Source organism: Lynx rufus, unplaced genomic scaffold (genome assembly GCF_022079265.1).
Source record: "Lynx rufus isolate CCGP_SWC_20201006 ecotype Redwood Valley unplaced genomic scaffold, mLynRuf1.p SCAF_6, whole genome shotgun sequence".
NCBI lineage: Eukaryota > Metazoa > Chordata > Mammalia > Carnivora > Felidae > Lynx > Lynx rufus.
The window spans coordinates 138,039,446-138,056,269 of record NW_025814878.1 but is presented as its reverse complement, the minus strand read 5'-3'; the positions used below and the strand labels follow the sequence as shown (position 1 = coordinate 138,056,269).

The 16,824-nt window shown below is 40.5% G+C and overlaps 1 protein-coding gene across 1 annotated transcript in view; it reads right to left on the bottom strand.

Annotated features, from left to right (window-relative positions):
- Positions 1–16,824, bottom strand: part of CDKAL1 (CDK5 regulatory subunit associated protein 1 like 1) — a 664,701-nt gene that overhangs the window by 244,858 nt on the left and 403,019 nt on the right. Inside the window, exon 10 of the mRNA XM_047101748.1 lies at positions 16,082–16,248. Coding sequence (XP_046957704.1) covers positions 16,082–16,248 — 167 coding nt within the window. The remainder of the gene's footprint in view (positions 1–16,081; positions 16,249–16,824) is intronic.

Genomic DNA, 16,824 nt, shown 5'->3' with positions numbered 1-16,824 from the left:
AAGTTCTGTACTTTCAGATCTGATGCATTGTTTTAAAGATAAAATGCCAAAATTCCTAGAAGATAACAATAATAATACCACCTCATAACTGCTGAGCACTTCCTGTGTTGGGTACTGTCCTAAGCATTCTACGTTCATTAAGACTCCACTGCTCCAGCGAGGTTCCTGTATCCCAGGCTAAAACAAAATATTACATTTATATAGTATCCCACAAAGCACTGTTGGTACATTGTCTAATAGTCTTTGTACAGGGTGACTGCTATTATGCCCCTGTTGATAAGTGAAAGCATCAAAACCTGGAGAAATGTAAAAGTTTCAAATCAGCACTGCATCTGGGACCATGTCCAAGAATGGCCCCGACACCTGCCGATCAGCAACACTCGGGACTGCCTCTGAGTTCTAAAATCAGGAATGCCTGCTTGAGCCAAGAGAACAGAGGCCCATAAGATACACCACACCGAGGTCCCCGTATTAATTCACGGGCAACACACGCTGGAAGCAGGAGATGTACCTGAAACTGAGGAAACGGACAGAAGTGAAGGTGGGCTAGGCCGGTGGTAAGAGAAAGGGGAACAGAACTAGGTTTTTGTTTATCATGTTTTCTTTTGACAACTGCTTTGCTGAAATAGCAAGGACTTTGAGAAGAAGAGAAATACTAAAGAAACTTCGGGGCTTCCACGGTACACCTGACAGTAAACCAAAGAGGGGCCGATGCCTCGAGAGACAGAGGCTCACTAAGGGCACAGAGTGCGCCCCAAGCCTGGTGTGGTTGGCAGTGAGTGCTAAAGGGAATGTGCCTGAAGCCCCACGGTGCCGGCCACCAAAACGGTCCCTGGTGCTCCTCCAGGGCCACAGGTGCGGGGACAAGTAGAGTCCATCTGCAGGGTGATCATCTCTTGAGCAACAGAGAGATGTTCGGGATACGGCTTTCTGTCAACTTCACTTTCACACTGTGTTATTTGCGACATGAAAAGCACGTACGAGTGCGGAGGGCCATGCGATCCAAAAGAATGTTTCTTTCCCTCAGGTTTTGGGTGGAGGGTGCAAGTCAAGGTAACTGAGTCCCCACATTTGTTACAGAAGCAGGAAGTCTTTGTGTTCCAGGCCTCATGGACAAAGGCTTCCACACATATGACGCAAACTTCGAACCAGGTGTTGAGATGATCAGTCCACACCAGATAATGAAATGGCACTTTCTAAATGCCATTTTTGTTCTTCTAAGTTTTAGCTTACATCAAGTAAAATGACGCTGAAAAGATCTTAGAAGTCTCAGAATTAGAAACCAAATGGAAACTTTAAATCTGTCTCGTTTAGTGCAATCCCCTCAAAGTGGTGTTCCCTTTTCAGAAAGACTCGAGACTCAACAAAAGGGCCACATTAATGACAACACAGATCCAGGTGCAGGTTTTTCTACTCGTGTGAGCACTTCAATACAATCACAACCCGTTCAAGTTGGAAGAATAATAAATAAAAACATCACAAAGATATTTGAACAAAAATGTCGGGAATACAACCGAGGCATTTTAAAATCTGTGTGTACTGTGACCGTAAAACAATGCGCTGCACATTTTTAAATGACTCATTAATTCCTGGAGTTAACTACCTCTGGATTACCTGTATTTTCTGGTGGCTTACTGCAAATTCCAGAGTTTATAGCTATTAGTTGCCAGTTGCGTATCTTTTTAGTTTAGTAAATCTGCATCAACAGCAAACATCTTCTTGTCGATTAACAAACGCCTAATCAATTGATATGCAAAGCTTTCTGCAAGACTACACAGATGATGGAACATGACAGTGTTGTGAAGGGGCATCATTATCAAGAAAACAAAGCATTTTTATGGATCAAGACCAACTGCAACTTCAACAACATACAAGATCGTGATTGCGGAAGTTGAATTATCTATTAGAATAGAAATAACAAAATACTATTTGATATGATTTCTAATAAAAGAATCAATTAAGAAGGGAGAGAGAGAGAAGCAACCAACCATCACAGTCAAGTTCAGCCTATGTATGCCACATTACCTTCTATGTGGTGCCCAGAGCTACGAGTGTCTAATGAGGTATACATTTTATCTCTGTGCTTTCCGTGAGGGTGATGTTTGTTACAGGCCACTGAGAGACTCAATTAATAGTGATCTTTGGCTGTCAATAACTTACTAATGACATGAGCTCCTCCTCAAAAGCGTTAGGAGGGCAGATGGCACCGTAAGTGATTGACGGCACCTTTGACACGGAACACAAAAATTAAGCAAGAAAATGGACTAACCCAACGCACTAATGGCCTGCCAGATATACAGGCAGTCCATTTCAAGGCATAAATAATATTTATGGACATCAGAAGGAATGGCAGAGTAAAGACCTCTGAAAATCCTCTCCTCCATGAAAGCAATGAAGATAGGGACAAAATGGTCAAAAATCACTTTTTTCAGAATTCTAGAAATTAACTGAAGGCTTGTAGCAATCTGGGTAGCCTTTGTTCAAGAAAAATGGAGGACTCTTGGTAAGAATAGAGAACATTTAAAATGAGGCATTTTAAACCTGCCCTTTTCTTATCTCCCACTCCCCAGCTCTGAAGTAGCCTTGAAAACCAACAGCCTTTAATCATGGTGAAAAGCAGCAGCCGGGTGGCCACTGGAAGGGACAAAAGACAGTTAGAGCTCCTTCAAAGCCTTGTTTCAAGAAAACTGTCATTATCTGATCTGTCTAGTGGTTCTATGGAAGACTCTACTCACTCAGCTTGCTTATTTAACCTGACCTGGCACTCACCCAGTGAAAAATAGCCTTTTTCCCAGGGGCATTTGTCAAAAATAATCAGCTGCAATTGTTTAACATCAGGGCTGCCTGGGGCTGTGAATAAGCTAGGGCAAACAATAAATAAACCAAAAAGCTTAACAGGAAAAGCCAGGGAATGTGATGTCCAGAGGGGGCGTTGGAAAATCCTAACATATTATGGGGATTCTAGAAGGCCATATGCATGCATAGGACTATGTGTATGTCCAGGTTGTGCATGTGCTCAGTGAAGACCCAAGAAGCCCTTCAGCTCTCACCTCTACCTAAACCTCAAGTTTTGCACAAACAGCAAATAAAGGTTAAGAGAGAGATGTAAGCACCCTGACTGAGCTGACAGGACATGCGACAACATTCTCCCATGTTGAAGACAGAGACTGATGGGTTCTAGGCACTTAACAAAATCTCTAACCATCAGCTGATGGATAACCTAATCGGGTAGAGACTTCCACCGTTCACACATGACAAAAAGTATAGACTTTACTGAATTAAGAAAAGTCACTCAACAAACAACAACAAACCGTGGGGAAAGAGGAGTATGTGATTTCCAGAGCTTCCACACTATATTTAGATGTTTGTTTAAATGTCTAGCTTTCAACAGAAAATTATAAAATATGCAAAACAACACAGGGGAGAAAGCAGCCAATAGAAACTGTCCTGGCAAAAGCCCAGTTGTACTTACTGGCCGACTTCATTTATTTTTTAACTTTTTAATGTTTGTTTATTTCTGAGGGACAGAGAGAGGCAGAGCATGAGCGGGGGAGTGGCAGAGAGAAAGAGGGAGACACAGAATTAAAAGCAGGCCCCAGGATCCGAGTTGTCAGCACAGAACCCGATGCAGGGCTCAAACTCACAAACCACGAGATCATGACCTGAGCTGAAGTCTGACACTCAACTGACTGAGTCACCCGGGTCCCCCCTTACTGGATGACATTAAATCATCATTTTAAATATATTCAAAGAAGTAAAAAACAAAACAAAGAAAGAACTGAAAGAAAGCTTGAGAATCATGTCTCACCAAATAAAAAAAATATCAACATTGAGATAGAAGTTAAAAAAGAGGCAGATAGAAATTCTGGTAAGAAAAGTACAAGAATGGAAATAAATTCACTAGAGGGGCTCAGCAGGAGATCTGAGCAGGCAGAAGAAGAAATCAGCAAACCTGAAGACAGGTCAGTTGGGATTACCTGGTCTCAAGAAGAGAAAAATAAAAGTAAATATAAAAATAAAAATCAACAGTGCCTCAGAAGTCTGTGGATACCATTAAGCATACCAACATACACATGATGCGAATTCCAGAAGGAGACAGGAGGAAATAGGCAGAAAGAATATCTGAAGAAATAACAGCACAAAGTCTCACAACTTTGAGGAAAAACTACACATTCTAGAAGGTTTAAGTAGGACAAACTCAAAGAAATCTATCCGTAGGCACTGCACAATCAACCTGTTGAAAGACAAGGAGAGAATCCTGAGAGCGCCAAGAGAGAAGCAGCTCACCATGTATCAGCAATGCTTTAAATAAGATTAACGGCTGATTTCTAATCAGAAATGACAGAGGCCAGAAGGCAGTGGGAGGACATAAAAGTGTGGCTGAAAGGAAAAGACCATTAGTCAGGAATTCTAGATCCATAGAAGTCATCCTCCAAAAAAAGAAGAAAAAAATAAGACATTCCCAGATAAACAAAAACTGAGACAATACGTCGCTAGCAGACCCATATGAAAAATACTAAACAAAGTTCAGGCTGGAACGAAAAGACACTAGACAGAAACCACATTCCATATAAAAAAAAACAGAGCACAGGGAACAAAAACTATAAAGGTAAATATAAAAGACAGTATAACGTGGTTTTCATTTGCAACTCTTGCTTTTATCTTGCACAAAGCACTAATTAGAAGTGTGCTGATGAACATACTTGTACAAAGATATAATCTGTATGATAACAATAGCACAGAAGGGGAGAAGGAACAGGTATACATAAAAGTGAAGTTTTTTATATACTAGTATAAAGTTGGGATTAAGTCAAATAGATTGTTATAAATTAAGATACTAACTGTAATCTGAAGGCATCCACTAAGAAAATACACACACACACACACACACACACACACACACAGATTTATATAAATCAAACAAGGGCATTAAAACGGCACACTACAGAATGTCTGTTCACCACAAAAGAAGGCTGTTGTGGATCGCACCATGTCTCAAAAAAGATATATTGGAGTCATTACCCCTAGTACCTGTGAATATGATCTTAGTTGGAAACAGGGTTTTTGTGGATGTAATCAAGTTTAAATGAGGTCACAATTAAGGTAGGCCCTAATTCGATGACTGGTGTCCCTCTAAGAGGAAATTCGGACACAAGGAGAAGACCATGCAAAGAATGACATAGAAACTGCAGTGATGCGTCTACCAGCCAAGGAATGCCCAACTCTGCCAGCAACCACCACAGGAGAAAGAAAGAAAACAGATTTCCAATTCAGAGCCTCCAGAAGGGAACTAAGCCTGCCACCACTTTGACTTTGGACCTTTGGCCTCCAAAACCGTGAGGGAAAAAAATATGTTATTTCAAGCAGCCTCATTTGTGGTAATTTGTTCCATCAACCTTAAGAAACTAACACATGGGCAGTAATAGAAGAACAGAGGAACAGAAAGCAAGAATTTGTTAAGAGAGAAAAAAAAGGAAGGCTGAAAATATAGTAATAAATTAATTAAAAGATTAACGTTTTAAGTTTCAGTTGATCAGAATGTAGGCTGATACTGCACATGGCACTGTATGTTAAGAGTTGCTATAAAGTTTGCTTTTTACATTTATTTTATTTATTTATATTTTTTAATAGATTTTTTTTATTTGGGGGGGGGGAGAGAGAGAGAGAGAGAGGGAGGAAGGGAGGGAGGAGGGAGACAGAATCCCAAGCAGGCTCCAAGCTGATGTGGGGCTCAATCCCAGGACCCTGGGATCATGACCCAAGCTGAAATCAAGAGTCAGATGGTCGCTTAACTGACTAAGCCACCCACACGCCCCTAGATATATTTTAACATGTAGTTAGGAGAGTTATTTCTTTGTTGCCATATATTAGAGACAGACTTATTCAACAGTATTTTCTGTAATCAAACATTGCTTTACACGTGGCAAACTTTCCAGGGATTTTTAAAAACGCACAAAAATACATACCATAAAAAGAGACAGAATAGGTTTTTCCCTTTAAATAGATGAACATTTAATTCAAAATTACTTTCAACATTACAGTTTGATTTTCTCCATCCCAAGTGCAATACCTGTAATCCTGAAAATGGTTCATCACACGTGGACTATTGATGCCCATTTAAATCCACCTGAGAGTTTTGCTATGTAACACACAGATAAAGTAGTGCTTAATAGTAATAGTAACTTTAAAACCCTTACATTTCCAAATTAGGGCACAATCATTATTTGCTGTTAAATGACATTACAGAATTGGAGACTTCAACTGGAAAGCTTAACATTTTCACGCCAATTATTATTGTGGTACGCAAAGGAAGACGTGGGGAAAAAGAACAGATGCATTCTGGACCGGGAAGCAGCACACAATTTAGTAAACTAGAAATAAATAGCAGCAAACTAAGAAACTGCACTTTGCTTTCTGAAAAATATGCAGAATGTCACTCTACTATTCTATGAACCATTAACTTCATTACCAACCTTTCTGTTCTACACCATGAATCATCTGAAAATTCCATTACCCACCTGATATAAAATATGAGGATTTCATTTTACTAAGTGCTGAATTAGCAAGTGCCTAAGGTAGCCTTTCATAGGCTAGCAGAGCAAAGAAATCAATAGAGAAATATCCTGGAATCAAAACGAAAGTGTAAAGGAATGTCCACTGATTGCCTTATGTGTTAGCTGTTCTCGGTGCTTATAAAGGAAAGTCAAAGGCAGCTTTTCTCAAAGGTTTCAGCATAAGTGACTTCCTAAATTAATGAGGAAGATAAAGCCCACAGATGGTGTATTGTGCAGTTTGAACTATACTAATTTTGACAGGTGACATGGAAGCCTTCTCAGCTACTCCTGTGAAATTAAGGATTCAGGGGAATGGCAATGTGAAATGCCTTTTAAGATGCAAATTAAACCACATACATATCTAATGCCCTCCTTTATAAACTGAAATGTACACAGGAATACTAAAAAGAGCGAATGGGAGTATTTGTATCCCACAACTGAAATATGTAAATCTCCAGGCTTCTTAGGTATTCTAGAATATTCTAGAAGTATTCTGGAAAGTATTTAGTATATATAATTTCCACTGTATATAATTTTCAATATATACAATATATAACATATTACATATTATATATATCTAACATATCAGATATATATCTAATTATATAATTTCTAATATGTACATTCATAAATGTATGTTTATGTACGTACATAGGTATGTTTTAAACTATTTTGCTTTATTAAAAGATATATATACATAGAGACATGGTTCCATATATTTGACAATGGCATCAGTTTCATTATAAAGCATTTGCTGGGGACTTTTCACTTACCATCTTTTTTTTCTTATATGTTTATTTATTTTTGAAAGAGAGAGAGGAGCAAGCAGGGGAGAGGCAGAGAGAGAGGGAGGCAGAATCCCAAGCAGGCTCCACACTGTCAGCCCAATGTGGGGCTTGAACACACAAAATGAGATCATGACCTGAGCAGAAACCAAGAGTTGGATGCTTAACCAACCGAGCCACCCAGACACCCATTCACTTATTGTCATGACACGTGTTTTACGTTTACGTACTTCTCTCAGGAAAATGATCATCTCTTTTGGGAATAAATATGCACATGTCATTGGATTTCATGAGCAATCTTCACAATTTTAGGCCAATGGCAAGGGGAAAAATGAGATAAGAGAATGAGAAATATGGATGGCTTTTACTACACAGTCGATTAAAGCATCTTATGGTAACCAAAAATGATCTGATGATATACATTTCCACAGTGGGTCCAGACTCTCACCTCTGCTATCTGGTAATTCAGAAGGTAGAAATGAGAACCACAGTGAAGTCCACAGTGTAGGCCTCTATACATTATTGATGGCCACATAAATAGAATTTTTAAACAATGCATTTTCCATTGTGCTTCCCAGGAAGACAGAGGTAGCCAATACTTTCAACACGAGGAACACTCATTCATCCACAAAATAGTTCATTTTCCCCTGAAAACCTGGGACAATAAGCATAAATAAAATTCCTGATGAAACCTTTGGAGTCTGTTTGCTATGAGGGCAGCAACAAAGAGTCGTCTGTTGAGATCACGTCTATCTATTTACGAGTTCATTTCTTTTCTGGGTCCTTGGGTCTGCATGTAATCGTGAGGCTTAATCACCCAGACGGAATATTATAGACTGAGACTGTAGTAAGAAGCAATAAACTATGGAAATTTTTCTGAGGGGCTGCTGGGTTCAAGAAAAGCTTAGGCTTCTTACACAGGCCTGGAGCTACGAGGCTGAAACCTGGCGCGGGAACAAATGAGGATCGCAGGAACGAACAGGCTGGGACACAGGTGTGGGCAGAGATGGAAGTGTCTGAGGCCCAACTGAAACTCTGCCGATGTGCAGACCCAGCATGTCCCGGAGGCCACAGAACTGGAAGTAGGGAGGGGCCCGCCAACACGGTTATGCAGAGCAGCAAGTTAATTTCATCTTCTATCACAAGTGGTCAAGTCCTTCGGCAAAGGGAGCTGGGGCCTGCCCTCCATCCTTATCTTCCCCTGCAGAGGGGCTCTCTGAATTAGGCTCCAGGGGAAGCCAGATCAACTTTTTATTCTGGATATGAATCCCTTTAGTATTTTTAATGCAGGTTCCCCACCCCCCACCCCCAGATTTTCAGACAGAAACAAACTTTGGCTTCCGGTTTCAGAGGTGTCACTGACCTCTTGAAATTCGCAAAAGCCAGGTTAGGAATGAAGTAAAGTGCCGATGATTATAACTGGCCAGAAAGCGGGTGTCAACAGTCAGATCAAACTGCACACTGACGTCCCAAAGCTAACTGTGGATGGCAGAAATAGATTTCTCCTTTCCATTTCCTTGCTCAAAACAAATCATCTAGCCTGTCCTTCCATTTGTCAAAGGGGGGAAATATCTTGATACAACTGCACAAAGTCTATTTGCATATTTTTCTATTATGTTGAAAAGCATAAGCCTTAAGGAAAAATAACTTTAATGGTCCCCATGTGAATTACTGACTTCAGTTTGGAAATTCTGCTCTGCTTTGATGAAACAGAAATACATCAAGTACTGAGCTTGCTACATTATTTTGAAACTAGGAGGCATTTTTAAAAAGTCTGCCAGGCCAAACATGTTAATTAATGTTCATAAATTACTATGTGGCATATTTACTGTCTTTTACCAGATAAATTAATTCTGATAAATATACAATTAGGTTAGACTAATAAGATCATTGAAGTAGAAGTAAATATACAAAAATCAAGGGTAGCAGAAAACAGATTTGTTAGTGATTACAAGACTTCTCAACCAAACACGGATGCAACATTTTAAATATCACTTATTTATGATATATCTTACATAATATAACATTGTAATTAAATAACATAAATACACCAAATGTAAATCTTTTAAAAATCTACACATTGTAACTGAAGAATAATAAAAGGTAGGATAGTATCCTGTGAATGTAACTGTATTTTTAGCGATGCTTTACAGAATAATATAAATGGAAGAATAAGTAGCTTGATGTGTTCATACTTTGAACGTAGGAAAGTCCTTAATAACAAGCATCTGCACTCCAGAGTCATCAACTTACCCTCTCTGGACCAGGCTGTAAGTGATGTACTAAAAGTCTGATACAATTTTAAGACATACAGGAATCTTCAGGTTATTTTAAATTATTCCTAACCCAGGGAGAACCAGAATAGCTTAGATAAATAAAATCCATAGATTCCTTACCAGTCAACAGCTTTCACATCTTTTCCTTAGCAGCCAACCCATAAAATGAAAAACAAGACAAATTGTCTGATTTTAATTTCTCTTCCTTGACCATCCACTGCGGACTTCTCTGATGGAGATTAGAAAAAATGAGTGAAAGGGAAGACGCAGGAAGGAGAAGAAGCTAAGAGGCTAGATAGTCTACAAACTCAGTAATCACACAGTGAGCTCATCTGCTCCAGGTAGTTCTAAAGAGCTTACCTAACATTCTGATCTCTTAGCAGGGCAAAGAAATAAAATGCACCCGCGATGGATTCTCCCTCACCATCTAGTACCCCCTCACAGAAAAGTGACACGTTAAGTGAGGCACACAGGTAACAACCATCCACAAAGTCTTCTAAAACTAGATGCTCTGCACGGATATGAAGATACTTCAACAGACGTGAGACGTGCAGTCAAGGAACGTGTGGAGGCACCACACCATTCAGCACACGTTCATTGGGTGCATGTTATCACCGGCACTGAAGAGCAAACACGTGAACAAGGCAGCCTCTCCCCAAAAAGGACAACAGTTTTGTTGGATTTGCATGTAAATAAGTCATCATCATCGGAGAGCACCACGCTGTGTGCCCTCAGAGATGCGTTGGACAGAGTCCGACAAAGCAGGGAAGGAATCTGGGAAGCATTTGGAAAGACTCTGTGAAAGATGCAGTGTGGTAGGAAGCATTTTAGAATCAGACAAGATAAGAAACCAGTTCAGCTGCTAACTACTTATAGAATTTGACCAATAATTAAACTTTTTAAGACTTGGCTTTTAAATCGATAAACTGAGGCCAATAATAAGCTATATAGGTAGCTTATTTTAGGAAGGTAAAGAGATAATGTGTATAAGGCAATCAGCGTGGTTTCTTGAAAATAACGAGCACTTGATGAATTGCACTGATGTTATTATGCAGTCTTGAAAAAAAGCACCAGCTATTTCTGGTGTCTGATTAGTGGTAGCCATTGTATCACCGCCATTGAGCTCATTGTGCCCTGTTGGGTTCACGTGTATTATGTTGTCTGAATTATAATACCTTAGCTGTGGGTTCCCGACAACCAGGAAGGCAACACTAAGATAGGCTGTTTCAAGAGGGGTCAAATTCACAAGCCACACTGCTTTCTGGAAGGTCAGAGTTCATTCAAGAAGAATATGCCCGGGTTATGACCTTAGCAATATCAATCAGCAAGAAAACACATAGGGAAAATATCTCTTATTTGCCATGATAGGGGCAATATACTAGCCAGCACATGCAGTAGCAAATAGTAGCACATCTGATTACCTCATTTTTTAAAATTTTACTCTAGAGAAAGAGAGAGCATGAGCAAGAAGGAGAGAGGGGCAGAGGGGGAGGGAGACAGGGAGACAGGGAGGGGGAGAGGGAGGGGGGAGAGAGAAAGAGGGAGAGAGGCGGGGGGGACAGATCGAGAGAGAGAGAGAGAGAGAGAGAGAGAGAGAGAGAGAGAGAGAGAGAGAGATGATCCTAAGCGGGCTCCATGCTCAGCAAGGAGCCCGACAAGGCTGGATTCATGACCTGAGCTGAAATCAAGAGTTGGACACTCAACCGAGACACCCAGGAGACCCGGATTAACTCATTATTACCAACTGTCATCACATGGTAAGAATGGAATGAGAAAAAGTAAAAATTTCAGGAGTATGAAAAACCCACAGTATACAGGAGGCATCACAGGGTACTAAGGGGTCAAGACAGTGGGGAAGCCCTGGAAGAAGGCATCTTAAGGATGCTGTATGTCAAGCTGCACAGTGTATCTTTATCCTGTGGGTAATGGACAGGCACTGCAGACTTTAAGACCAGGTGAGATAGATTTCAATCCATTTTTTAATCTATTGTTTTGACCTCATATCTATATTTAGTAAGTAATACATAAGCTTATAATTATGTTTCTTCAATCAGGGTATTTTTCCAAGATACATATGTATATGTATATATGTTTGAGGTATCTCTTTGCTATATCGTTGTTTAAAATTAATCTCATATTATTTTTTTATGGCAGCAATAAGCTAAAATTAGGGCTTATAGATGTTCCAAACAACACATCACTACTTGCCTGCCTGTTAAGGATTAAGAATTCTCCTTCCCTTCCTTTTATTCACCCACATTTATTCAACATCTATTATATAAAGGGTTACACATGATACTAAACTTCTTTTAAAGTAGGCTCCACATCCCAAGTGGGGCTTGAACTCATGACCCCAAGACCAAGAGTCGAATGCTCTACTGACTGAGCCAGGGGCATCCCTAGACTCTTGATCAAACCTTAGAAGTGGACCCTATGCTAACTCTAATATGCATCTTCTGTTCCTATGGAGACTAAATAAGAAGTAATATCAACAGATCTATTTTTCCACACCACACTTTCAAAAGATTATTCTTTAAATGTTCATTTATTTATTTAATTTATTTAAAACAATTTTTTTAACGTTTATTTTTGAGAGAGAGAGTGAGAGAGAGAGAAAGAAAGCGAGCAGGGGAGGGACAGAGAGAGAGGGAGACAGAGAATCCAAAGCGGGGTCTAGGCTCTGAGCTGTCAGCACAGAGCGTGACATGGGGCTTGAACTCATGAATGGTGAGATCATGACCTAAGCTGAAGCGGGATGCTTAACCAACTGAGCCACCCGGGTACCGCTAATGTTTGTTTATTTTTAAGAGAGAGAGAGCGCGCAAGCAGGGAGGGACAAAGAGAGAGGGGGACAGAAGATCCCAAGTGCGCTCTACGCTGACAGCAGAGAGTCCTATGCGGGGCTCGAACCCATGAACCATGAGGTCATGACCTGAGCCGAAGTTGGACGCTCAACTGACTTAACCACACAGGCGGCCCCACACCATACTGTTAAATAATGATGGAAACTTTGATATTTTCCCTTAAGTGATTTCCTCTTTAAATAAATAAATAGTCTAAATAAATAAATTGTTTAAACCAACAAGCAACAAGCAAGCAAGCAAGCAAGCTGGTAAAAAGGGTTTTAAGAAAGATCGCCCAAGAGTCAGGAGAATATGAAGTAAACGGAACAATGGGGAAAGAAAACAGCCCAGCGAAGTGCTCTACAGTTGAAGTCTGAAGCAGGAAGCATCTTCCAGAAACATAAGAAGGCGTGGTCCTACAAATACAATTCTCAAGGAAATGTTACTGTCAGGGCAGTAAGGCATCTGAGTAGTTATTTCAAGAGTAGGTTTCTTTTATCCGCACAGTTTTAAGTGACATCATTGTCTGTCATTCACTGGTGTTATTTTTTGTTTCCATCTTTTGTCTTGTTTTCTCTTTGTTTTCTTATTTGGAGAACTGTCTTTAGGTAAGTTCTGTGATTTCAGCAGAGCACCCCAGGCTTACCGTGAGGAAAATGGGGACATGCAATGTATCGGCCCGCAGGGGCTGAGGCTCACCAGGTTGGCCTCCTCTTCTAGAGGTCCTAGTTCACCCTGCGAAGCCTGAGAAGCCTCCGCAGCTCAGTTATCTTGCCTGTTACATAACAGACGATGTGTTTGGAGAATACTGCAAGCTCCAGGCTCTCCCACTCAAGGAGATGAGAAGAACCACCAAAGCCAAGGTGAAAAGACCCTGTCAAAGTGTCAAAGGAAGACTTTGAAAGCTCTTATTTTCAGATGGCATGGGTCTTTGATTCTTGCACACCTGTTTCATTTGCTCTATTTTCCTTTGGATTGCTCTCTCCCTTGGTGTGCTCCAATATGACTGGGTTACTCCCAGCTTATCATGTGCACGGGAGGGAGTGCCTCTCATTGGGATAAACTTTCACCCTTGAAGTTCATTTACTTTGCCATCTTCTGTGGCCTCTTCTGACCAGAATGTTAAGACTTGAAAGTTCAAGGCTACAGAGTGGGCTCTATAATTTATTTTATGAAGAAGGACATTCCTTTATTCATTCTTTATTTGCTTGCTTATTGAACCACCACTGGACAGGGTACATCCAGGCATGGATATGACAAAGTCCTTGCCTCGTGAAGATGACAATATAGGAGGGAAGGCCAACACTATAGGTCACTTAAAGCAAGAATTTTATTTTATTTTATTTTATTTTATTTTGTTTTATTTTATTTTATTTTATTTTATTTTATTTTATTTTATTTTTAATGCTTTAAAAAATGTTTTAATGTTTATTTTTGAGAGAGAGAGAGAGAGAGAGAGAGAGGGAGACAGAGTATGAGTGGGGGAGGGGCAGAGAGAGACAGAGACAAAATCCGCAGCAGGTTCCAGGCTCCGAGCTGTCAGCACAGAGCTTGACGTGAGGCTCCAACTCATTAGCTGTGAGATCATGACCTGAGCTGAAGTTGTACGCTTAACCAACTGAGCCACCCAGGCGCCCCATTTTTGTTTCTGGTTTTGTTTTTTTGAGGGGGCTGGAAGCAGCAGAGAGAGAGGGAGACACAGAATCCGAAGCAGGCTCCAGGCTCTGAGCTGCCAGCACTGAGCCTGACACGGGGCTTGAACTCACCAACTATGAGATCATGACCTGAGCCAAAGTCAGATGCTTAACCAACTGTGCCACCCAGGCACCCATGACAAGAATTTTAAAAAGGAAACACCATGACAATCAGAACCTGTTATCATTCCAACTATAATCTATGAACTAAACATCTGGTGTTTTCCCCAGTAAAGTGTAAAGCTATGTTCATGGCACCTCCTGTTGATTTTTAGACACTGCCCTGGAGCATCTACCTGGAGATCAACTACAGCACTACTTTAGATATCGAGCACTAGGATTTGCCATAAATGTACTGTTCCTTTCTGCAACCTTGAAATTAATTAAAGTACTGAATTTATTCCAAGAGGTACTTTATTTAGTCATCTCGGAGCCAATACATGATATCCCCCCTCATGCATGAACTTCCCTGATTGTAGCTACTATGGTTCCCTTAATTCTTGATGAGACTCTCCTTAATGCACACATCTAGCGTATCGCTTGGTGTATACCTCACATTTACTGCAAACCTCACACTTATTGCTACAGCTGTTACCATGTTTGATTTTTATAGAGAGCCATTTGCTTTTTTTCAAGTGTTGAGTCAAAGGGTTACGTATAAATTGACATGCCTGCAATTTATCTTTAAGTAGCAAATCTTAACTGTCCCACACTGTCCAAAGTACCAAAGTTAACCTATAAATCATATACCTTTACTAGAAAGATATGGCTAGAAATATGTGAATAACAAAACTGAAATTGCTAAATTTCTTCATTAAATATTTATAATTAACAATCAGACTGCTACCAAATCTGTTTTCAGAATTTCTAAAACACATTCTCGGTATTAGGGAGGCTCTTTAAGCACAACTTCAACAAGTATAGGCTTCGAATCAAATCAACAGAAAACAATCTTTTGAATCACTGAATATTCATTGGGATTTATGCATCAAATTTCAGCAGCCATACTTGCTTTTAGATTTTTGGAATGTTATTTTTCTGTACAAACTAACTGCAAAGAACACAACCGATAAAAATATAAGTGACTTGTTTCTATACTTTGCACATGATTTTCCTACAGCAGTTATTAGATTTCTTATCCGTAACTCTGGGTCCGATATAATTATTTTATTTCTCAAACAGCCGTCATGGATCTTAGCATGTACTTTTTCATTTAAATGATTGTTTGCCTGTCCGTGTTTCTTGCTCATATTTACCGTGGCATTTGTCATTGAGATACCACCTAGCAGTACATATGCCCATTTTTCCAGCTTAACGGTAAGCTCCTTGAGGGTGAGCACCTGACCCGGGGAAGGGATACAAGTGAACCCAGGTGTCCCCCATGACCCCAACCCCTTATTTTTCCACAGTGACCACAAAAGAATCAAGGGAAAGAACACCAAACTCTGTCGCTCTTTGTTTCTATTCCATCCCTTCACTATCTCCAGACAAAGGGAGGAGATTTAAAACATCCTCAGACTTCCAGCCCAGTCCCCTTCCTGATGTGCCTAACAGCAGCTCGGATAACGTGTTTGCGACAGGTTGCGGAATTAATGCAATGTATTAGCACCCCAGAACCAGGCCGGGGTACCGAGTGGGGGAACCGAGGCAAATTTATGCGATGGAAGACTGAAGAGCTGCAAAGAAGAAACAAAGAACTTTGACAAGATGGCAAGTTCTGGAGAAGCCGAGCAAAAACGGGGTGTGCAGACTGACAAAGAGGAGGACTTGAAATTCTCAACTCATTCTTAGTAATGTGGGACTACAAAAAAAAAAACAAACAAAAAACGTTCAAGAGGTTTTCAATGTAACCCATGTGATGATGCTGATGCCGCCACATTGGGCTGGTTCGTGTCTGTGTCAGCATGGAAACGGGGTGCTTCTCCTTACCTCCAGATGCTCTAAAATATAGGGGGGATTCGTCATGCCAAGCCTCAGCATTGCTCCCCGAGGGATCACTTCGACCAGTTTCCACAGCAGTGCGGGGAGATTGGTGCCAATGTCTCTGCCATAAGCCCCCGTGTCTTCACTGGTCAACCATATCTCACAGACACCCTCTGTGAATCAAAGGAGATAATTAACAAATCTGTTTCCTTCATCATACAGCTGCTCACTCTTTTTAATGCAGTATTACTCAACACCATTATGCAGGCAGTCTGAGTATTCAACTGCAGAGAAAAAGCAGCTTACCCCGTGGTGGCACTGGGTTATTAAGTTCATTTTCTGAACACCAGAGAGTTACAACAAGGCTGTAAATTATCAGTGCGTCCTATGGAGTGATTAACATTCACAGCCAATCAGTTCAACCGCGCTTCCTCCAAAGCACTTTGATCAGGACGAGAGCTACAATCCCATCACAATGGACACCTATTTTATGGAGCACCGTAAGCCTTGGAACTGAAACAGTCACTCTACAGAATGGGCACTAGCAGGACTGAACTCACTAATCAGTCTGTGACCAGCCCAAAGAAAAACGTCAAGTGTGGTTCAGGTTTAACTCACAAATTATTAATTATGAGATAACCCATTTCTCCTGCAGTAACTATTCTGATTTGTTTTCTTTATTCAATTAAGAATGGAGTGCACTGCATTGCTGCGTTCAAAGAAGTTGGTTGCTGTATAAACTAAGTATT